Source organism: Lactuca serriola, chromosome 8 (assembly GCF_051521515.1).
Source record: "Lactuca serriola cultivar US96UC23 chromosome 8, Lser_US96UC23_V15, whole genome shotgun sequence".
Lineage (NCBI taxonomy): Eukaryota > Viridiplantae > Streptophyta > Magnoliopsida > Asterales > Asteraceae > Lactuca > Lactuca serriola.
In genome coordinates this window covers 15,288,880-15,312,690 of record NC_136415.1, presented here as the reverse complement: position 1 = coordinate 15,312,690, position 23,811 = coordinate 15,288,880, and the positions used below count along the sequence as shown (strand labels likewise).

At 34.6% G+C, this 23,811-nt stretch overlaps 2 protein-coding genes and 1 long non-coding RNA gene across 6 annotated transcripts; all 3 read right to left on the bottom strand.

Annotated features, from left to right (window-relative positions):
- Positions 1–5,235: 5,235 nt before the first annotated feature.
- On the bottom strand, positions 5,236–6,591 carry LOC145069743 (uncharacterized). Its single transcript, XR_013689659.1, has 3 exons — positions 6,458–6,591; positions 5,527–6,245; positions 5,236–5,430 (listed from the first exon to the last, which is right to left on the bottom strand). It is a non-coding gene; the product is annotated as an uncharacterized LOC145069743 (long non-coding RNA).
- Positions 6,592–11,384: 4,793 nt separating this feature from the next.
- On the bottom strand, positions 11,385–15,515 carry LOC145070970 (receptor-like protein EIX2). Of its 3 annotated transcripts, none has more exons than XM_079017921.1 (3): positions 12,311–15,515; positions 11,723–11,817; positions 11,385–11,627 (listed from the first exon to the last, which is right to left on the bottom strand). In XM_079017921.1, exons 1-3 carry the CDS (start codon positions 15,396–15,398, stop codon positions 11,592–11,594), a joined length of 3,219 nt encoding a protein of 1,072 aa, XP_078874047.1. In that variant the 5' UTR covers positions 15,399–15,515; the 3' UTR covers positions 11,385–11,591. The 3 variants fall into 3 exon arrangements, 2 of the variants coding, with proteins under 2 accessions (XP_078874047.1, XP_078874046.1); XM_079017920.1 differs by having other exon boundaries at positions 11,385–11,616; positions 12,311–15,508; XR_013690172.1 differs by having other exon boundaries at positions 11,576–11,616; positions 12,299–15,512.
- Positions 15,516–19,542: 4,027 nt separating this feature from the next.
- On the bottom strand, positions 19,543–21,419 carry LOC145070971 (U6 snRNA phosphodiesterase-like protein). 2 transcript variants are annotated; one of them, XM_079017923.1, is made up of 5 exons: positions 21,193–21,419; positions 20,985–21,077; positions 20,169–20,418; positions 19,926–20,088; positions 19,543–19,827 (listed from the first exon to the last, which is right to left on the bottom strand). In XM_079017923.1, exons 1-5 carry the CDS (start codon positions 21,344–21,346, stop codon positions 19,792–19,794), a joined length of 696 nt encoding a protein of 231 aa, XP_078874049.1. In that variant the 5' UTR covers positions 21,347–21,419; the 3' UTR covers positions 19,543–19,791. The 2 variants fall into 2 exon arrangements, with proteins under 2 accessions (XP_078874049.1, XP_078874048.1); XM_079017922.1 differs by having other exon boundaries at positions 19,543–19,816.
- Between the last annotated feature and the right edge of the window lie 2,392 nt (positions 21,420–23,811).

Sequence of the window (23,811 nt, the reverse complement as noted above, 5' to 3'; positions counted from 1 at the left end):
TGTCATTGCCTACGCTTCGAGGTAGCTCAAGCCTCACGAGGCGAACTACCCGACGCATGACTTGGAGTTAGGGGCGGTGGTTTTTGCCCTCAAGATTTGGAGGCATTACCTCTACGGGGTTCGATGTACCATCTACACGGACCACAAGAGTTTGAGGTACCTCATGGATCAGCCGAATCTAAACATGAGGCAGCGTCGGTGGTTAGATGTGGTTAAGGATTATGATTGCGAGATCCTCTACCACCCGGGGAAGGCCAACGTGGTGGCCGATGCGCTTAGCCGCAAGGCGGCACTGATCAGGGATATATGCATGAGGATGACCGTAGTGACTCCCTTGTTGGAGCAGATTCGGGAGGCCCAACAGGAGGCTATCAAGGAGGAACATCGGAAGAGTGAGCGTGTGGTGTGTCAGGTTTCCTCCTTTGATTATGATAGCCGAGGACTATTGACACTACACCGTAGGGTGTGGGTACCGTATCACGGAGGCGTGCGCCAGATTTTGATGGAGGAGGCGCACAAGTCCCGATTCTCTATTCATCCCGGGGCGACGAAGATGTATAGGGATCTTCGTCTAGATTATTGGTGGCCCTGCATGAAGCGGGATGTGGCATGGTACGTTGAGCGCTGCTTGACCTGCAGGAAGGTCAAGGCCGAACATCAGAGACTGCATGGCAAGATGCAGCCGTTGGATATTCCACTGTGGAAATGGGAAGATATCACGATGGACTTTATCACGAAACTTCCCAGGACCGCGCGTGGAGTGGATTCGATTTGGGTCATCGTGGATCGATTGACCAAGAGTGCTCACTTTATCCCGATTCAGGAGAGCATATCGGCCAAGAAATTGGCCGACATCTATATCAGGGAGATCGTGGCGCGGCACGGGGTGCCAGTTTCAGTTATCTCGGATAGGGATGTGCGTTTTACTTCCAGGTTTTGGAAGAAATTTCATGACGAGTTGGGCACTCGTTTGCATTTTAGCACCGCCTTTCACCCGCAGACGGATGGTCAAAGCGAGCGGACCATTCGGACTTTGGAGGATATGTTACGGGCATGCGTGTTGGATTTCGGTGGTAGCTGGGATACCTATCTTCCCCTGGCCGAGTTCTCCTACAACAACAGCTACCACGCGAGTATTGACCGTTCCCCATTTGAGATGTTGTACGGTCGGAGGTGCAGGACCCCGATATGCTGGGGTGAGGTTGGCCAGAGAGTCATGGGGAGCACCGAAGTGGTGCTAAAGACGACCGAGAGGATCTAGCAGGTCCGGAGCAGGCTTCAGACTGCTCAGAGTCGGCAGAAAAGTTATGCCGACAAGCGTCGATCCGACTTGGAATTCCAAGTCGGGGATATGGTCCTCCTGAAGGTGTCGCCTTGGAAGGGCGTCATTCGATTCAGGAAGCGAGGCAAGTTAGGTCCGAGGTTCATCGGACCATTCCGAGTCATGGCCCGGGTGGGCAAGGTGGCGTATAGACTGGATCTGCCAGTCGAGCTCAGCCAAATCCACAACACTTTCCATGTTTCCCAGTTGCGGAAGTGCTTAGTGGACGATTCAGCAGTAGTGCCTTTGGAGGATATTCAGGTTGATGACAGCCTGAATTACATTGAGCGCCCAGTCGCAATCCTCGACAGGAAGTCGAAGGATTTGAGGAACAAGAGGGTGGAGTTAGTGAAGGTGCAATGGCAGCACCGCAAGGGTTCGGAATGGACTTGGGAGCCGGTGGACGAGATGATGGAGCATTATCCCAAGCTGTTTCAGGATCGAGCAGCAGACTTCGAAGACGAAGTCAAAAATAAGTAAGGGAGATTTGTAGCACCTGGTTCCTGGTATGTAAATCTTATTGAGTATTTTCCTTCTTTTTAGCCTTGGACTCGGCGAGTCATAGGTCCGACTCGCCGAGTAAGGACGGGACCCGGGACATGTTTAAGTTGGCGACTCGGCGAGTCCATATTTTGGACTCGGCGAGTCACCGCTGTTGGATGAAACCCTAAGTTTCAGGGGTTGCACCCTATTTAAACGATGTTTTGTGCCTCATATCCGCCCCCATTGCGTCCAGAACACTCCTTCTCGAAGCTCTAACTCCTCTTTTGGTAATTTGGGTGATTTTGGTGCATTTCTTTGAAGTTTTGGAGAGAAGAAGAAGGTAGATCAAGAGGAGAGGAAGAAGATCCAGAATCTTTGTGCCATTTCAGAACTTTTAGAGGTATTGGACTCGAAACCCTCTCTGTCCCTTCATTATTATCTCATTGAGAGCTTGTGATAGCCATTTCAAGGCTTCTTCTAGTCTTGACCTTTGTGTAATGAGCTTATAGTGTTGAGGGACTTCGGATCTAGGCATGTTTGGGCTCTAAGGGCTCGGATATGTAGCCTTTATGGACCCTCATTGCTTGAAAACCTTGGATCTACCATTTTAAGTACATTTTGAGCCCTAAAATCTGTATTGGTGAATATCTACATGTAAAGTTGGAAACTTTACGTGTGATTCGTGTTCTAGGAGTCCAGATCTGTGAATGGCATGGACTGGAATCGAGCAAATCTGTGTATTTAGTGGGTGCATGGCAACGACTCGGCGAGTCTGTTCGCGAGTCTCCGAGTTTGTCCCCTTTTCGTAGTGTCGAGTGAGCAGTGAGTCACGGGGTGTGACTCAGTGAGTCGGAAGCTGAACTCATCTATGGAGGAACTCGGCGAGTCAATGCCCTAACTCGGCGAGTTCAAGGCAATCTCCTTAGATCAAGAACAGACTCGGCGAGTTGTTCATACAACTCGGCGAGTCGCAGCATAAGTGTTCTTCGGATGAAGATGGACTCGGCGAGCTATTCATACAACTCGGCGAGTCTTAGCATAAGTGTTCATCGGATGAAGATGAACTCGACGAGTTGTTCATACAACTCGGCGAGTAGGATGAAGGACTTGAATATCAGTTTAGAAGGAGAACTCGTCGAGTCGTCGCCTAACTCGACGAGTAGAAACGGGATTCAGGACAATCGTTTGGGTAGGGACTCGGCGAGTCGGGTCAACTGAAAGTTGACTCTGACTTTGACTTAGGGCATGATCAGGGGTAAAATGGTCATTTTACCCAAAGGACAGTTAGCAGTGTTTGATTGAGTATGTTGTGGGAATTGCAGCCGGAGGATTTCCGGAGCAGCAGCAGCAGCAGTAGACAGTCAGTTCCCGATCAGATCAGCAGCTACTTCGAGGTGAGTTACCTTCCAGTAGCGGTGGGTCTACGGCCACAATGTCGGCCCACCAGTAGGAGTCGTATGTTAGATGATTGTCTTTGTGATATCATCTAGGTTTGCTACTACCTGATATGTTATATGCTAGCATGATATGTTATATGAGATAGAAGTAGAGATCGGTTGATAGGACTGAAGGGTAGTTCAGACACCCCATAAATGTCTGACAGTACGTGATGATATGTTTTGCATGCTGGCTTGTTATGTTATATGTGATAGAGGTAGTGGGAGGGGACTAGTCCCCGAGGATCGGTTGTTAGGACCGACGGGTAGTCAGCACCCCAGAATGGCTTGACACAGGTAGGACGGCACCCCAGAATGGCCGCATGGGTAGTCGGCGCCCCAGAATGGCCATACCGGGTAGTCAGGCACCCCAGAATAGCCTAGCAGTAATTGTGTTATGTGTTTGCATGGTATGTGGTAGGTTGGGGGAACTCACTAAGCTTTGTGCTTACGGTTTTCAGTTTTGGTTTCAGGTACCTCCTCAGCTAGGGGAAAGGAGCCGGCGCGGTAGCAGCATGTCACACACACACACTCTCTTGTTTCCGCAGTTACGAGTTTATTTTGGGATTGATACTCTGATATTTGATTGATCGAATGTTGTGGTTTTCAACTTGGTTTTCGATGTGAAATGGTTTAATCAAACAATGTTTTAACTATTGATGCTTTTATGTAATGTTTTATAACGAAATTTTTGGACGTGAAAATTGGGTCGTTACAATTTCGTGGAGTAATTTCTTGTCGAAAGATAATCTATTTTTGTATATCGTTTTTTTATTTGTGATTATTTTCTTTTCGACAGTTGTCAAATAATTTATTTTAGTGAATAGTTTTCTTTGTCGATTAGTGTTATACGGAAACATTTTATATTCCTGATATATAATGTTGAATTAGGCCTGTCAAATCGGGCCGTCGTGTCGTGTTTTTGTCTGACACGACACGACACGATGTCGTGTTTTTTTCACTAACACGAAAACGAACCAATTAAAAAACGACAACACGACACGACACGACAAAGATAATATTACATAACTGTTATTTTATTTTATTCATATTTAATCATATATAACACGATAAAAACGAAAAACACGACAAACACATGCTCAATCGTGTCAATTTCGTGTGGATTTGTAAACACGAACACGACACGACACGGCATCATGTTTTTTATACTTGACACAAACACAACACGAAAACGAATTCGAATTTTGATTTCGTCCTAATTTCGTTTCGTGTTGTGTCATAAATTGACACCCCTATGTTGAATGTTTAAACTACTGCTCGATTAAATTCATTGGAGTGTGGTGCATCAAATATAACTACACATTTTTTTATTTTCTATTGGGAGAGGTGTTCTTAATTTTAGATGTGTTTTAATGGGTAGTTGATACTGACAACATGACTTTGTTTTTTTCCTAGCAGACGGGGTGTGAAAAGTCATATGTCTATATTTTGTTGTAGATTCAATTTTGAGTCATACAAAAAATGAATTTCAAAAACAGACAAAAAGAATTAATAAGAATGATTCAATTTTTGACAAAAATCAAAATCTAGTGAAAATGAACCAAATCGAATTCAAATTCGTCTAAACCAAACCAAAACCAAATTCTAATTTGGTTTAGTTCGGTTTGGGAAACAACAAAACCAAATATTATCTTAAAAGATTAGTGTTGCAATTTTCCAAACATAAATTACAAAGTTCCAATTTTCATCGAAGTAGTGAGCGGAGACTATCCACGGTCATGTAGTCGTTTGTAGCTTTGCAGTGTTTTTTGGAGAGCATTAATTGCATGACAGCATGAGCAAGGAAACTTGAATGAACGGGAATGACAAATGAGGTATTAACGATGATCAAAATTTTGTGAGGGGCTATGGGAGTGAGAGGGTTATGAGTCATGAAAATTGAACCCTAAATTGCTAAAAACTGTAAAAAAAAAAAAAAGGGCTAAAATGTCTTTCTTTAACAACTTTTACGGATAAGGAGTAATAACGGGATAAGGAGTAATAACGGGAGGCCCATTTTGTAAAAATGAACTTCAAATAAAGCTAGAAATTTATTTATAGACGGGTTAGCCACTAACTCAACCGTTATTGTTAACCTCTTTCGTTGCTCAGTTGACAAACCATTGACACCTGGCAATCCAACTAACGCATCCTTCAATGGATTCAATTCCACAAGGTCCATCACATCATCTACAAATTGTTGTAAACAAACACTATTCAACTTGAGAAACCAGTATAATAATCGACTAAAAAAGGTGCTCAAAATTGAAAAAGGGTATAACGGACCTTTCTCTTGTGTTCATCGACATCTGTGGCTAACCTGAGCCAGGCTGAGTATAGCAAAGACTCGTAAACAGTAACATGAGGTGAATGGATGTCGTTTTGTTCACAATATCCAGAAATACGTGTGAATGTTTCTTATTTTTTTGGATACCGGCAAGCATGTTCATGAGAGTGGTTTTTCTGGCGCCACTAACTCCCATCAGAGCTGTGAGAACACCAGGCCTGAAAGCTCCACTAACACCCTTGAGTAGCAGTATTCTGTCTTTATCACCGCCTCCGTTACAGATCTAAAAAATCTAGCCCTAATTTTTCCTTTTTTTTTCAAACAACGGATCAAGATCAGAGGTTTCCCTCCACGGATCAATCAATCGAACGGAAAAACCTTATAAATGACGGTTTCTGATCTACGTGTGCCTCCGGGGTTTCTTTCCACTCCACACGGGCATTCACCAAAGCAGAGGTTTGATCGGTTCATCACCGCATCCGTTACAGATCTAAAAAATATTGCCCTAATTTTTCCTTCTTTTCAAACAACATATCAAGATCAGAGGTTTCCCTCCACAGATCAATCAATCGAACGGAAAGGGGAAGTCTTCACCGCATCTTTGGTGTTGTCGATGTGAATAGGTTAGATGGCAGCTGTGTTTAGGATATTAGGTAAGGTCCTTGTACTGTCTTGTAATTTTCTTGAACATATCCATTAGGGACTCCACTTCACACTGCTACAAAAGAGAAGAACAGAAGAGCAATCAGATTTCTAATTGAAAATGGAGCATTCTTACCTGATAACATTAAGGATACCCAATTTAATCCGCCACTTCATTACTGTCCTGGTCTTGAATGGGCATATGAGGAGATGAAGCGAGTTCAACAAGAAAGTAGATCATCATCAGGTGAGGGCTCTTGTACTATATTGTTAATGGAGCATTCTTACCTGATAACGGATTAAACGGAAAAGGAAGTCTTCATGGTTTCTGATCTACGTTCGCCTCCTAGGTTTCCCTCGAATCATCGGATGAAGTTGGAAAGGGGAAGTCTTCACTGCATCTTTGGTGGTGTCGATGTGAATAGGTTAGATGGCAGCTGTGTTTAGGAGATCAGGTAAGGTCCTTCTACTGTAATATGTAGATGATCCGCGTAGTATAATACGTATAAAAATGGTTATATGCTTAATATTATTGTACATGAAGTAATATATGTTGTACCTCTTAATTTTCAAGAAATGGGCAATATCCTTAATAATATAGTATATATATATATACTAGTAGGATACCCGGGAAATGCGGCGGTGTAAGATAGTTTGTTTCGACGATTAGTGTTATTTCGGCAGACTTTTCCAGCATAAAAAATTAAAAATATAGCGTCTGGATATTAGTTTCTTTTCGATATTTGGAGAATAGTTTATTTCACCGAGCGGGATGGACAGGTTTAGGACAATCCGAATGTATAATAATTAAATATTTATTCGTAATTTTTTTAAAGCAAAATAAATATATAAATGATGTTTTATAAAATAGCAAAAAAGACAAAATTATCAGATCATGGAGTGCACCAAGCAATTATGGGTATTAATTAATTAGTCTTGATCACTCCAAACCATTTACAATTCTATGTAATTGGTCGTTAATTGTTGTTTTTTTTGCCACTGTTTTGTAAATGGTAAATGCATTCAATTATGATTGTTATTAAAAATATGATAACTACTTCCTCTAACCAGAACAGTTATATAAGTAGTGTATTTGATAATGTCGTTAACGTTACATAAGATAATGTTTGATATTTGTGTTGCAAATTATGAAGATGAGGGTCGATGAGATCTATAACTCTTCTCATTTTTTAAATAATCTGATGAGATTTGTAAGTCTGCTCATTTCTGAAATAATGGAGAACACCCTTTTTGGCAAGAGAATGCAAAGTTCGTACTAAAAGGGTAATATGAAAGATTAAACCTTACTTTGTTGGCATAAAGATCAAGTCAATGATACCATGTAACTATATTTAACAAAAAGTTGAAAAGACGACGAGTAATTTAGAAATGACCATTTTTGTAATAGATTGTTGCCACAAGGGCCATTTATGTAACATATTTATTATAGTTAAATATTATAGGGAAAGAGTATGATGTAATTACAAAGTAAAACAGAATAATGAAGTTCATGAACAATAAACTCATTAATAGCAACAAATTGAAAAGTAAATATTATTTGATATGAAACAAATTCATAGATACAACAAAATATTACAACAATTGTTTTTGAATATGTTCGTCCGAAGATGACATAGTTTTTTGTGAATATTTACAAATTAGTGTTTATAAAGATAATTTGTTGAATGTAGCATTGTAAGGAGCAAAAGTGATACAACAAAGTACTACAATAAGTCTATGTATGTTTTGAAAAGATCAAATAGTTTTACTGCTTTGGGCATGTGTTCCTTCGTCCGCTTCGCCACGGTTTTTTGTATTTCATTCATTTAGGACGTGGTGTTTTCTATGTAGTTTCTGTGAAATGGATAAATGTTGGTTATGTGTTGGATATAAATAAACGGTTATATGTTATTCATACCTGTATGTTCTAATTGGAGTCGTTTTCCGGTTTCACGTGATTTAGTACGGGTGAAGGACTCCGTAGTTGTTGTGGTTTGCTGATCCATTGTTGTTGAAGGTGTATTTGGTGTTTTTCGAGGTGATGTGATTGTTGGTTGTGGACATTTTATGTCATTGCTTGTGGTGATTGTGAAACAGATATTTTTAATCGATGGAAGTTTTGTGCATGGTACAAAAACATTCTTTGTCAACTCTTTACAACGTTGTAGTGGATCTGGTAAGGTTTTTCCATCTTGATTGGGAAAGTGGTCTATGATTTCTTGTGCAGTGACATTACCAGACTACGGGTTGCTTCGTCAGACATGAAAATTATTGTTGTATCTCGTTTAGAAACATAACTTTTTTACCTTTTTATATAAATCATTATGAATACAATTAAAACAAATTATTAATATGGATGAAAAGATGTACTCATATTGTATTGTGAGTCTAGAATTGATTAAGATTTTTATTTAAAATAAAAAAGTTTAAGCTTAAAATAAAATACAAAATAAAAGATCATACATTTACATTAAAAACAATATCAAAATAGGAAAAAAAAATGTAATGTATACATTTACATTAAAAACAATATCAAAATAGGAAAAAAAAAATGTAATATTTAAAAAAGTAAGGATTAAAACTTATTTGTATTTGATGGTTTCGTAGTTCGATAGATTTGTAAGATAAATTAACATTTTATGTAAGGTGTATATATATAATACGTGCCTTTAGAGATTTTTTAAATTTTATAATTGATATTCGCTTCTTGTAAACTTTACAATTTAGTAAATATGTTGTCATCGTTTTATGTTTGATGTTGATGGTTTCATAGTAGTAAATATGTTGTCATTGTTTTAACTCTTTTAACTTAATTATTATAGTATGTAAGTTTATAATTTATTAATTAATTTGATAAATTAATAATAAAAAAACGTTATATTTAGTTATTTAAACATTCCAAAAGAATATATTTAAACCAAAAAAAGACTCATGTTACAAATTGTAATATTATCTAATATTTGAAAAAGAAAGTGGCCTCCAAAAATAAATTGGCGATATAAATATTATATACTAATCGAATTAATTATAAATGTTATAAATATAAATTGATGATTAAATTGTAATATATAAATGAGAAAAGACGTTTGGTGTTGAAATAATGGACCAACATATACGGTCTTTATCTAATTATTAGAATAGATTCATATTATATTATAAAATAGATTTATATTTTTCAAATTTAGCTTAATATACAATGTACTATTTCAAAAGATTATTAAACAATTTTAAAGTTTTGATCATTTCAAGGACATGTTAAAAGATATATTTATGTTATAATACTATTTTCTATGCTATTTTTTAAATCTAAGATACAAACTACTAAAAAAATTAAAGTTTTTAATCTAATTCTATTTTCTATGCTATTTTTTAATCTAAGATACAAACTACTAAAAAAATTAAAGTTTTTAGATTAAATCGTACATTGAAATATATAATACAAAAAGTATTAGAAAATTGGTTAAGATGTCTTTTCACGGTGGTGTGTATATATATATATATATATATATATATATATATATATATATATATATATATATATATGGGTTAAGTTCAAATGAGAACACTATTTAATGTGAGAACGTGAGAACACTACTTTATGTTACTATTTTTATATGAATTTAATATGTATAGTATTTTAGTAATTATAATATGAATATATTCAATGTTATATTGCTATTCTACTATAAAATTTAGATATATATGTAGTCATTTAGTAAATTCTAATGTGAATGTTAAATATGTGATTGTTCATATATTCGGTGATGAATAATGTCATAAAGTTGTACATACAACATTTTAATGTGAATATTAATGTGTGATTGTTCGTATATTTGTTGATGAATAATGTCATATCGTTGTATATATACAAAATTCATAATAAAATAGTAACATAAAGTAGTGTTCTCACGTTCTCACATTAAATAATATTCTCATTTGAACTTAACCCATATATATATATATATATATATATATATATATATATATATATATATATATATTTCAAGAGACGACAAGAAGGAGCACGTAAGGACGTTGAACGTGCTTTTGGGGTTTTGAAATCAAAATGACACATTGTTGAACATGCGGCGAGACCTTATGAGTTAGATACTCTACGATATATCATGTATGCATGTATCATAATGCATAACATGGTTGTTAAAGATAAAGGACGCAATATTGCAACGTATTCTCCTACGGAACCAAGACATGTGCAATTTCAACCAGGGACATCAGAATATTTACATAGAGTGGTTGATATTCAAAATCAACAAAAACACAAGCAACTTCGTGAAGACTTGAGGGATTACATCTATGTTGGTCACGAAGATGAAGATGAATAGTTTTAGGGCAAAAAAATGCAGGTTTTATCATCTTTTTTTTTTGTTTTTTTGTTTTATTGTTTTTTTTAGGTTTTTAAATGTTTTTGTGTTTTGTTGTAATTTTTTTAATGTTGTTTTTAATTAAGATTTATTAAAATTTTATTTTTTACTTTTCAAATATAAATAAATAAATAAACAAATTCGAAATATAGAAAAAAAACATCAAAAAGAAAAATAAAAAAAATGGAAAATAATTGGTGTTATCACATGTTATTAGATGTTGTTCATTTCCACCTTGGGTGTTATAACACCATGTATGAGTAGGATGTTGACATGGCACCTTTTAGGTGTGATAACATGTTACCCACACCTAGTAATCTAAAGAAACTAATTATCCAATTACTTGGACTCTACCCTTTCTCTTCGTTGATGTGGTCCAGATGGACCATAGCCAACTCATCACAATTGTAACAACCATGTGTCATTAACTTTCATCAAAAAACCATTACAATACTATTTAATTTATTTACAGACCAAATCTAGTGGCTATGATATAACAGGAAAAAAAAAAGGTAAATAGTAGTCCTAATTAGAGCTAACAAAATTGGCAGTATAGTTAGAATTTTCAACATGTTTAAGTTGAACAGGTCAATCCGGGTGATGAATGGATGTATTAGACGAGTAAAATGAATAGACATATTTGATGGATCAATTGGATAAATGGATTTTATTGATGAGGTGAATAAATCAAAAAAATATGTCAGAAAGACAGATGAATGGATCAATTGGGCGAATCAGATGGATTGGATAGGTAACCATGTCATTTGCAACAACAATTTTCTTATAAAATTTGGTTGCAACTGGTGGAACATTACCCTTCAACTTTGCACGAGTTAGGAAATATTTTGTAAATATTATAAAAATTCAAACGAAATTCATCGTAGTTGAGATTCATCCACATATATTATAGGTTTTACTGCCAATTTTACACACAATGCTACTAAATTTGCAGGTAAACATACATCTTCCTCCAACTTTTTTTCTCATTTCTCCTTCCGCCACTCTCTTAACAGATTCACTAATATCCCCCACTCCCCATGCTATTGATATATGAGGCCGAGGATCCTGTACGTAGTCTCAAATAACACACCATTCTTTATGTTATAATATCACATGTAAATCAAACACGACTGGACTTATTAAGTCTCTATCAACACCGACACTAACTAACCTTGTAAAATTCAGGAAGATTGTGCAGCTTGTAAACCTCATTAACAGCTTGAATCTGTTTCGTTACCTCAGCTACACCTTGCGTTGTATTTTCAACTGAAAGAAATTTACGTGTATGATCATCATTCACAAAAACCTCCCACTTGTTGAAATCAATCACATACTTGTTTCCAAAACATACAAAATAACTAAAAATGACTAATTCCAATTTAAAAAAGTTTGATAGTGAAGATTGAAGGGTTTAATCACAACCCTCGAAGACAAAATTAGATAGCTAGCCACATCATCCTTATAGCCATGTCATCCTTTTTTACCGGTGAAACCGGATAAAAAATAGTTCAATACCATTTTTGGCATGTCAACATGGACTTTATACCTTAGAGTAGGGACCTTTTAAAACAAAAGTGATGGCTATAATGATATTATCCTTTATTTTTCCTAGAACACCTTTACAAGTTTCTAAGCCTATATATGTTTTCACTATATTTGTATTAACAAAATTTGAGAAAAATACAAAAATATTTGTGAGATATAATAAATGTAGTTTTGTTTGAATGTCAAAACATAGAAAGTATACCAGTAACTTAACTCATCATCGTAAACATGGAACTTATATTGGCAAGTACGTGAAGAATGAAATTTGCAAACTTGATCCTCATTTCGTCTAGGAAATGATAATATGCATCTCTCCATTGCTTGCTGACAATCAACGTCCCAATCGTGCTCCAAAAACCAACAGCCAATCCAACGATCATACATATCACTAGGATCCAATCAGTGGTATGATCAGATTCATCATCATTGTCGGTAGTTCCACTGGTAACAGGCTGACACGATGCAAGAGGAGCCCCACAAAGTGCATTTCCAGTGAAACTTGTTTCATTGAAGGTTTGAAGCTGACTGCCTGTCGGGATTCTTCCTGTAAGATTGTTGTATGATACATTCAACAAATTCAGACCACTTAACCCAGCCAAGCTTAAAGGAATCTCCCCATTAAGATAGTTCACACACAAATCTAAAGTTTCAAGCTCTGCCATTTCACCGAAAGTGTTGGGAATTCTTCCTGTTAATTTGTTATGTGACAGATTCAGGTATCGTAAGCCTGGAAGTGACACGAGTTCATTTGGAATCGACCCAGACAAGTTGTTATTGGAAAGGTCTAATGCTGTCACTTGATAAACAATGGTGCTATATGAATAAAATCGTCCCTTTATCACCAATGATATGCTGCCTGGTTGTTGATTCTTGAATCGATCATAGTCATCATACGCGGTGGGTTTCGTTTTTCCAGAAAAGACACTGAAATTTGTAAAGCATTTCGGTAGGGACCCAGAAAGATTGTTGTCAGCAAGATCCAAGATTTGTATTGAACTGAGACCACATAATTCATCCGGGATTTCACCCTCTAACTTGTTGGAACGAAGACTCAGAATTTTCAAACTTGAATCATTTCTTCCTATTGATGCTGGTATTCTCCCCGTGAGTTCATTTCCTGCTAGCTTAATAATCAACAAGCTTTTGCAATTCAGAAGTGACAGCGGTATTTCACCCGACAATTTGTTATTTCTTATGTCAAGTGACTCCAACGAAGATACCTTTCCCAAAGATGACGGGATTCTACCTGATAATTTGTTGTTCTCTAGGCTCAAGATTACTAAAGATTCCCAATTCATCCAACAATCAGAGAGACCTCCTGATATGTTGTTGTTAGCAAGATTAAGAACACTTAGCTGTCGCGATTCTTGAATTCCAGAACACAAGAACTGATCTAGAGACCCAGAAAGATTATTGGATGAAAGATCTAAGTAATACAAATCAAGTTTACTGAAATTACGAGGTAGCTCACCATGGAAATTGTTAGAACTTAGATCTAATACTGGTCCTGGGCCAAGAAAAGTAGTGACATCTCCCAACAATCCCGTAATGTTATTATGGGATATGTTGAAGTATATAGAAGGGAAAATACTCCAGATCCAATTCGGGATGGTGTCTGATATGTTTGTGTTTGCTAAATCCAACCCTATCAAGTTTGTTTGCGATTGAATCCATGAAGGAAAAAGTGGGCCTAAATTGCAAGAACCTATTAGCAACTCATAGAGTTGGAAAGGTGGAATCCAGTTATTGACTAGGTCAAACGCTAACTTATTGCCTCCAACCAACAAAGACTTCAAGGCTGTTAGATTGGCGAAATGGTTTTGGGTCACAATACCTGTTAATGAATTGTGATCAAGTATTAGATTACTTAGTTTCCCAAGTTTTCCAATACTTTCAGGAAGACTTCCATTCAATCTGTTGTACCGAAGATCCAAATTTTCCAACGTCGATAGATTACCTAGCGAACGTGGAAGAATCCCTGTTAACATATTGTATCCAATATCAATGCTGGCCAGATTCTTCAATCTTCCTAGTTTTTCTGGGAGTCGACCAGTGAGATAATTGCGACTTAAGGCTATCAATTCCAGTTTAGGCGACTCACATTCACAAAATCTTTCAAGAAGCTCAGACACGTCTCCGGAAAAATGGTTAGACTGAAGATCAAGGGTAGTCATGTTGCAAAGACTACTAAAAGATTTAGGTATCTCCTCAACTATATAGTTGTATGATAGGTCAAGATGAACAATATGAGACATGTTCTGAAGTTTGCCAAGAATTGGATCAGAAATATGGCAGCCACTAACATCAAGAAAACGGAGGTTCCTTAAGCTAGACAGCCCGTTCAGTAAGGAAGAAGTATTTACAAAAGTGTTGGTGGAAACAAGAAGAGTCCTTAAAGAAAGCATGTTGTCAAAACCACCTTGACTTCCAAGATTTACACCACGGATAAAACAACGAGTAAGATCTAACATAGTTAATTTACGAAGACTGAAAACCCACCCAGGCAACAAACCTTCGAAGAAGTTATTCGAAAGATCCAAGACCATAAGAGAAGTAAAACTAACTCTAGTCGGCTCACTAGGAAATTGAGTTAAGCCACATGAAGCAAGGTGCAGTTCTTGCAAAGAAGGTAGAGTGTTGATCGCATGAAGCCAGTGATCTGAAGCTCCGGTGAGGTTGATGCCACTCATATCCAGGTACTGCAACTGCTTCAGATTCTCTATCCATTTTAAATTCTCCGAACGAAGATAACCGTCTTTAAGATCCAAAACAAGCAACTCCGATAGATTCCCGAGTTGATGAGGAATTTCCCCCGAGAATTGGGACATTGAGATGTTAAGATATCTCAGATTCTGAAAAGAGCCAACGAATGATGGAATCGGGGTGAATCCAAAATCGTTGCAACTCAAGTCTAGGTACCGGAGTTGTTCTAACTTTATCAAAGAAGGACTTATGATTCCTCCTAAAATTTGGTTGGTATCATTAATGTCAAATAATGATCCAAGACAATAGCCGTGCTGATCAGGTAGTCCACGAAGGTGAATCTCGTGGACGTGATGGGTGAAGTTATCGCAGACCACACCGGACCAACTGCAACAGTCGTCACCGGACCAAGAAGAGAGGCGGTTGGCACGGTCCACGAGGTTGTTCTTCAACTGGATAAGCACCGATCGTTCGGTGGCTATACATTTTACTTCATCTGAGTTCTGATTACAGAAACACAAGGTGCAAAGTGATGAAGCAAAGAGAAGCCAAAGGCAAGTTGAAGAACAAGAAACAGCGACACGTGTGAGCGACTTCATGGCAGTGAAGATAATACAAAAGGTTGAGAGAAGAAAGAATTCTTCAAAAACACACGGACCACTAAAATGAAATTTAGTCTCGATTAATAATCAAACCACTACAACCAAAAATTTGTTGATTGTGACACTATGACGTAAATATAATATTCATTTCAAAGAAATTGTTTTATGTAATATTTTGTTCTTTTAGTGTTATTTAACGTATATGTTAAGATAGACAGAAAAAGTAGATAGGAACGAAATTTACAACAGAGATGAACTTTCCTGGTGAGAATACTAAATATGGAGCCTAGTGAAATTGGGGTCAAAAGTCAAAACTCAACAAACCAGAGTCCACCCTAAATTCAGTCAATTTGTTTTTTTATAGAATGTATTATATATAAATATAAAAACTGTAAATATTTGATTTTATCATTTTATGGGTTTCTACAATATAAGAGCGTGTTTGACGGAGTGTCAAAATTATACCAAATTAAAACCAACCAACATGCTATCAACCGAACTGAAAAAGTTGGTAGCCAATATATTGGGTAGCCAACATATTTGGTTGGTAGTATCTTACCAATTGAATAATCTTGGTGTTGTAATGGTATCAAAGTTTAAATATCATGGCAATACCGTACCAACTAATTCATATTATATATATATATATATATATATATATATATATATATATATATATATATATATATATATATATATATATATATATATATATAAACGAAATTGTATTTTTCAATTGTTAATTGTGTTTAGTGTTTACAGTTTTAAGAACATTATATAAGTTATTTGGTCGCATTAGTCAATAGTTATTACCACATTAAAACACAAAATTAAAACGTTACTTTAGCTTTACTTTCAATAGAATTCTTTTGTAAATTAAAATAACTGTGTAACTAATTTCTTTGCTAAACATCAAAAATACCAAATGTATTTGTTTATTTTAAAATCTTATAATAGAAAATTAAAAGAAATCGGTATATATCATTATCAATTTGTATCAACTGAACTTATTGGTAGCCAAATATATTGGTACGGTACCGGTAGCAAATTTTTTATACCAATTATAATTGGTACGGTACACGGTTTAAGAAAAAACGAATTGGTATTGTACCAATTCCACCCCTAGATTTTTTGAGAGAATAACTTCAATAAATTATTTAAATAAGAAAAACTTCTTCGGAAGTATGAGATTAAACCATCATTTTAAACTAGAAACTCTAAATTCAAGAATTACTTCAAATAGTTTTTGAGTTTTTTGTTTTTATAAGTTTTAAGTTTTAACTTTTAAATTTAATATAACTAACATATCTCAAAAGCTTACAGTTATATTTGTCGAATATTTATTTATATAAACCAGAAAAAAAAATAAAAATAAAAATAATAAAACTCATGTTATACAATGGGGTCGAGTTTTTTTTATGTATTCTCGGCAGTTTAGTAAAAGCTAACAGAGACAATTTTGTAATTAGTTTCGTACATAATGGTCAAACCTGTCATAATACAAAAATCTTACACATATGAACTGTTTTTGAAGAAAAAACTTTACAGGGATTTTTTCTATAAATTAAAAAATTACAAGGACTAAATCTTCCAAATTCCAAAATATAAAGCCTTTTGTTGCACGGACTAATTCTATCAAGGATAAATTACATCAATCGTTCCTCGTGCATATGCAAGAAAGCATGCTTAGTCCTTATTTTTAAAAATTAAGTCGGACCGTCCCTCATTTGGTTAAAAGTTACACACTTCATCCCTCCAGACATAAAAAGACGATTTTGCCCTTAAGAATTTCTTTTTTTAATTTTTATTTATCATTTTTAGATTAAAAATAATAATAATAATAATAAATATGCACCGACCCACCCTTCCCCTTCCCTTTTCCCCAGTTTCCTTCCCTTTGTCTCATTCACTCTCGACAAACACCTAAACAACTCCTCATCCTCTTCTTTTTTCTGGCGAGACCAGCCACATCTACTCTTTTTCTTACTTTCTTTTCCGAGTGCCGGAGAATAACATCATAATCTAGTGACTCGGTCACTCAATAGGTTCGATTTTCCGGTGAAGTAACCAGGCTACCATCACAACCCACCAAGCTCTGTTTATGATGCAACGACCGGATGAGGAAGGTGTGGAGATCAGGACATGAGAAGAATGGTTTGAGGAAATCCATGGTTTTGTCATCGATGGCGGACCTGAAGCCACCGATGAGGCCATCGGTATACACCTCAAGCCCTCGTTGGAGTCGTCACCGCTACCGGAAACATGCAGCTCCACTGGCACCACCACATATCTGTGTGAGCACCAACTCCTCTGGCACCACCACCTTTCACCGCAAACACGTTCTCTTTCCCTTTCCCCAACGACCATCGAAGCTACCAATTTCAATCGATCACGATTTTATGACATCTCACCGCAATCGAAATCAGGTCCAAGGCGAATCCATCGAAATAAAATCAAACCGAACTTGAAACTCAAAATCAAAATCGAAACCTTCATCATTTTCAATTTTTGGATTTAAGAAGGACGAAGAAGAAGGGAACTGCCATTTTCATCGAGTTTGTCTCTTCAGCCTACTTCTCTCTTTGTATCGTGCTACATCTCCATCTCACTTTCCATCTATCTTGATATCGCATCAGACCCATATGTGTGTGTGTGTGTGTTTTATGTTACTCTGTTATCTCTAATCAGTAAAAATAGAGTGAGGGTTTTGGAAGTGAAGGGGCAGATGGGTTGGGGAAACTAAGAGTAGGTGTTGAAGAAGAGAGAGAGAGAGAGAGAGAGAGAGAGAGAGAGAGAGAGAGAGAGAGAGTTTGTGTGTGTATGTGTATGTATGTTTGTGTGACATCGAAGGTGGTTGTGGACTTGTGGTATTTTGCAGCTTAACTAAGAGAGATAGAGATTAGAGAGAGTTGTTTTTTTAAGTTTTAAATAATATTAAATTGATTAATAAATAAATATTCAAGGGCATTTTAGTCATTTCAAATGGGGTGTGGACTACATTTGTAACAAAAACACATTTAAGGGACGAAACATGCAAGTTTTAAGCAAACGAGGGACGGTCCGAGTTAATTTTTGAAAATAGGGACTAAACACGCTTTCTGGCATTTGTACGAGGGACTATTGGTGTAATTTACCCTTTCTAACAAATGTATAACCTTTGTTGTAGAGACTAAATCTGTCAAAAGATTTTATAAGGACTAAATCTATCAAAATATAAAACATTTGTTGTGTGGACTAAATCTGACAAAATATAAAACCTTTGTTGCAGAAACTAAATCTGCCAAAATATAAAAACTTTGTTTGTAGGGACTAAATCTATCAAAATGAAAACTTTGTTTGTAGGGACTAAATCTATCAAAATAAAAACTTTTGTTATAGGAACTAAATCTATCAAAATGTAAAACATTTGGGGCAAAATTCCAAAAAGTTAAAAACAGACAGATAGATGAGAATTATAAAAGTTATAGCTTCCGTTGCTAACTTCCAATCATAGCTACATTTTCAAACTAATTTTTTTTTTTTTTTTTTTGGTAAAATATGACCTAAAACTGCAACCTAAAATGACAATATAACCTCATTTTGTAAGCCTTTAATTATTTAATATCATGCACTGGTCATTTGTACTATATAATATTATGAAAAGTAAAAGTTAAACTCACAATAAATCATTATAATGAACGTCTTTTCATAATAGGATAAATTTTTATTAATAATAAACGCATTAAGAAATATGTTACGATTTGATCCACTTTTATAGAATTTCTCCTTCAAATCAAATTATTCATGCAGTGCCTCTTTTAAAGTCGCAGTCAATGGAGAGAGAGAGAGATACCAAACTGTCACTTTATGTGTCCATTGACCCGGTCTCTGGTTAGGAATTTTATTTATGGAAAAACTTATTTTCAATTATGTCCCACCTTATACAGGTAGAATGGTGCCAATGGGTCTCAGAAATTACAGAACATTTTTTTGTTTAGTATTAAAAACACAACACAAAACGCTATCATATTTTATTTTAATAACACGAAATTGATCTAATTAAAGACGGTATACACAGAAATATGACAAAATGAAACTATTGAGACTGATTCATAATATTGGGTGTGTGTTTGTCAAACTGAGGGATTGGATGGATGGACAATTGGACATGATAAATGGATCAAATAGAAATTGGTCCAGCATGGAGGAACCTTATTGCATTTACAAAATATTTCCCAACTCATGTTCATTGTAGTTGAGATTCATCCACATATATTATAGGTTTTACTGCCAATTTTACACACAATGCTACTAAATTTGCAGGTAAACATACATCTTCCTCCAACTTTTTTTCTCATTTCTCCTTCCACCACCCTCTTAACAGATTCACTGATATCCCCTACTCCCCATGCTATTGATATATGAGGCCGAGGATCCTGTACGTAGTCTCAAATAACACACCATTCTTTATGTTATAATCTCACATGTAAATCAAACAGAACTGGACTTATTAATTAAGTCCTATCAACACCAACACTAACTAACCTTGTAAAATTCAGGAAGATTGTGCAGCTTGTAAACCTCATTAACGGTTTGGATCTGTTTCGTTACCTCAGCTACACCTCGCGTTGTATTTTCAACCGAAAGAAATGTACGTGTCTGATCATCATTCACAAAAACCTCCCACTTGTTGAAATCAATCAGATACCTGTTTCCAAAAACTAAAATTAAACTAAAACCTTATACAAAGTTTGATGTTGTAGATTTTCAAGGGTTTAAGGTTGACACCGTTTCTGAAACTGAAGTTTTTGGCGAAGCATTGCGACCATTGAGTCTATTTGATGGACACGAATGGGAACAGTTCTTCCAAGACTTATGTGAAATTCCCTCCCTAAGGCAACTTGTATTAGCTTCTCTTCATCTTTTAGCAGCATAGACAATGGAACATCAAGATCCACAACATGAAGATCTGGTATAAGGGAAGTGGCTTTCTTCAAAAACAGGGCCAGCTCTTTCTTTCTTTCAGATGGTATAAATACTATATAATATAACTGGTTTATGTCAGGCAATCTCATTAAGAACAAATAAACAGTTGCAATGTAATACTGTCAGTGAAGCAGTCAGTACTTTAAAGATCAGGAGTTTGACAATAAAAACCTGCAAACCAAATACTGCCTAATAATATGTTGTAAAAATCTAACAAATTACACAACTATAAGTCAAATCTCAACTTTTCGTGTCAAGAAAAATAGAGTATAAAACAAAGACTTTGAACTCACAGATTACGACTTCTAAATGTCAATCTTAGTTTATATAAGAAACTTTTTCCCAATCTTTGAATCCCCTTTCCATGTAAAAATTGCAGGAATTTCCTTTATGAATGTCCCATACTGATTCACAAATTTCAAACATTTTGATTTTACTGATTTTGATCCACAAGGTCCTCATTTTCTTTGTCAATTTTATTCAGAATTTTTAGTAAAAGACGTCCATCGATCAAGTATTTTGTGATTTTAAAAGTCAGAGTTAGTACCAAGAAATGTAGGAGGTGTAAAATGTTTCAAACTGTGAGGCAAAAACAGAAAAACAAAAGAGAAATGAAACCTGGGATGTAAACATGTAATGCGTAATTGCCTTCGATGTGAGGGAAGCTCCGAATTCTACTGGCCGAATTACGCTGCAAGTAATCGAACGTTCCTGAAAAGAAACCAAAACTTATCATAAAAATTCGAACGCTCCAAGCTCCGATTTTTTTGGTGTCCTTGCTTTTTAGGGTTTAAGTACAATACGTATAGGCGTTTGCTGGACTTACCGGATGAATTGGGAGGGTTAAGAAGGTCGATAGGCGGTGGAGGAAGACTGGATGGCGGTGGTGAGTGGTTGTCAACGGAAGCGGCAAGCGGCGGTTGAGAATCTGATTCTGAGTCGGAAGAAGTGTCGCCGTACGACGCGATTAGTGCCTCCATTGCCGTGGTCGAGTGTAGCGCACGAACAACAACGCATTTGTGAAGGTCCCGGACTATACGGTTAGCAACCCAACTCAACCGAGTTTTTCTATAAAAAAAAAATTAATTTTTCTCTTTTCCTACATCATAAATACTTATAAAACTATTATTATTTTTTTTCAATATCATGTATTTGAAATTCTTTTTTTTAAATTCCTTAAACCACATTAATTTGAAATCTCTTTTTTTTAACTAATACAACTCAAAAGTTTTCTTAATTATAATTTAACACTCAAAAGTTTATAACTTATATTATATTTAATTAGCATTTATTGAAAAGTTTATTATAAAAAGACAAATCTTTTGTGTCTTATGTATTATATAAAATCTTACATGTAAGAAGGATTTAAAAATATTGTGATTCAAAAATTTCCATGTAGTTGAAGCATTCACATCCAAATATGATGATTTGAAGAAATAGGTTATTTCGATCCAAATATGATGATTTGAAGAAATGGATTATGTCGCATCGATAGTAATTGTAATATAATTTTTTCTTTCAACCAAAACAAATGAATCTTTTCTATTCTTTCTTTATATTTAGTTTCTCATTTAATCTTTATATGTGATTTGTGTGTATTACTCAATCTTGAATGTGACTCGCCAAACATCAATGTTTTGTTTGGAATATCTTTCCGATTCTTCTTTTTCAAGAAAAATATTTTGATTGCAGGTTAGTGAAGAATTGTCATCAAGTGTCTATATATGGTTGAATGGTGTTAAATGAAGAAATAAGATTAATAAAATGGATATAGGTTTTTTTATTTGAGCAAAGTTGACGAATGTTAGTTTTCTTTTAATTTAAATGTATGTTTATGTAACATCTTTATTTATATATTCAACCACCCAATGCTCTTATTTATTTGATTGTAGTTTTTCTATTTTGATTATGGTTATTTTCTATTATTTTTTTGTTGGGTTATCCTACACAACATATTTAAAAGACAATATTTAAAAGATAACATAATTTTGAACATTTGATATGTAATTATGATAGACTTATCATGATATGTTCTTCATATGAAAGTAATTTACCCTTATTACTACCACAAGAATTACATATGACATTTACGAAAATATATATATTATATGTGATTTGTTTAACATGTATATGCACCTATGTATGTTATAAATTTATAATTAAATATCTTTATGTTTAATAATTGAAGGGATTAAAATGATGCATCAAAACCAATTATTTAGACGAATATAATAATAATAATAATAATAATAATAATAATAATAATAAATATACATTTCCAAGTACCGCATTCATTTGAAACTCACACTACAACTCAAGAGTTTTCTAATTTATGTATATTTATTAGTTACAACTTAAGAGTTTTTAACTTATGATTATTAATTAGTAATCACTATTAACTTTATATTTTCCTTTCTTTTATAAGATTGTAAGGTTTTGCTCATTCAAAACATTAATGTAAATGAACAGATTTGTGATTTAAATATTAAGAGTTAATATAAATGTTATAATAGATGTTTTAGTGTTTTTATGTTATTAAAAGTTATAGTGTTTATTTTTCATATTTTTTATTATTCCTTGTGTATATATATATATATATATATATATATATATATATATATATATATATATATATTAATACAAATGTTATGATAGATGTTTTTCTATTTTTATGTTACTAAAAGTTACAGTTCATATTTTTGTTCATACATTTTGTTACTCGTTATATTATCATTCATTTGATATATAATTTACACAATTTTAAACGGTTTATAAAATTATCAAATAATTGTATATATCACATTGACTTAAAAGTTAAACTATATTTTTTTAATAAAACTAATATATTAACTATATGTTTGTTTTACATTTAACATTTTGTTTCAAAGTAGAAATATTAAATAATAATTTGGTAAAAGTTATTATTTTAACTATATAATTTTATTCTCGCGCAACAGATTCGCCTAGTTCATTTATACAACCCAAATCAAGCCAATTTTTACTCTTGTTATCAACCCAACTCAAACTCATTTTTATTAAAAAAAATATAATTTATTAAATTTTTATTTTACCAAAAATATTTATTAAAAATAAATACTTTACTAGAAATCTATTTTATATTAAAAATTTATATTTATAAAACTATATCAATCTTAGACTTATTCTATAGAGAAAATTAATGAAATATTTTGATATATTTTATTTTATTTTTTATTAAAGCTAAAGTTTATTTATTACCAAAATTTAGTTTTTAATATAAAACTAGTAGGTGATCCCACACTTCGTACGGGACGGTATTTTTTTGTTTTTATTTTTGTTTTTGTTTTTTGTTTTTTGTTTTTTGTTCTTTTTTTTATTGTTCTACTAAACTGTATTGTTGGTACTAACCGGAGATAGAAAATCGACAACAATACATACACACAAAGAAAAGGCATTTGTTTGGATC

Coding starts and splice junctions, on each gene's coding strand:
- LOC145070970 (XM_079017920.1), bottom strand. CDS start 15,398: ATGAAGTCGCTCACACGTGTCGCTGTTTCTTGTTCTTCAACTTGCCTT. Junction 11,818..12,310: donor TTCCATGTTTACGATGATGA/GTTAAGTTACTG, acceptor AATTTCTTTCAG/TTGAAAATACAACGCAAGGT. Junction 11,617..11,722: donor ATCTTCCTGAATTTTACAAG/GTTAGTTAGTGT, acceptor GACTACGTACAG/GATCCTCGGCCTCATATATC.
- LOC145070971 (XM_079017922.1), bottom strand. CDS start 21,346: ATGGAGGCACTAATCGCGTCGTACGGCGACACTTCTTCCGACTCAGAA. Junction 20,089..20,168: donor AAACTTCAGTTTCAGAAACG/GTGTCAACCTTA, acceptor TTTTGGAAACAG/GTATCTGATTGATTTCAACA. Junction 19,817..19,925: donor ATCTTCCTGAATTTTACAAG/GTTAGTTAGTGT, acceptor GACTACGTACAG/GATCCTCGGCCTCATATATC.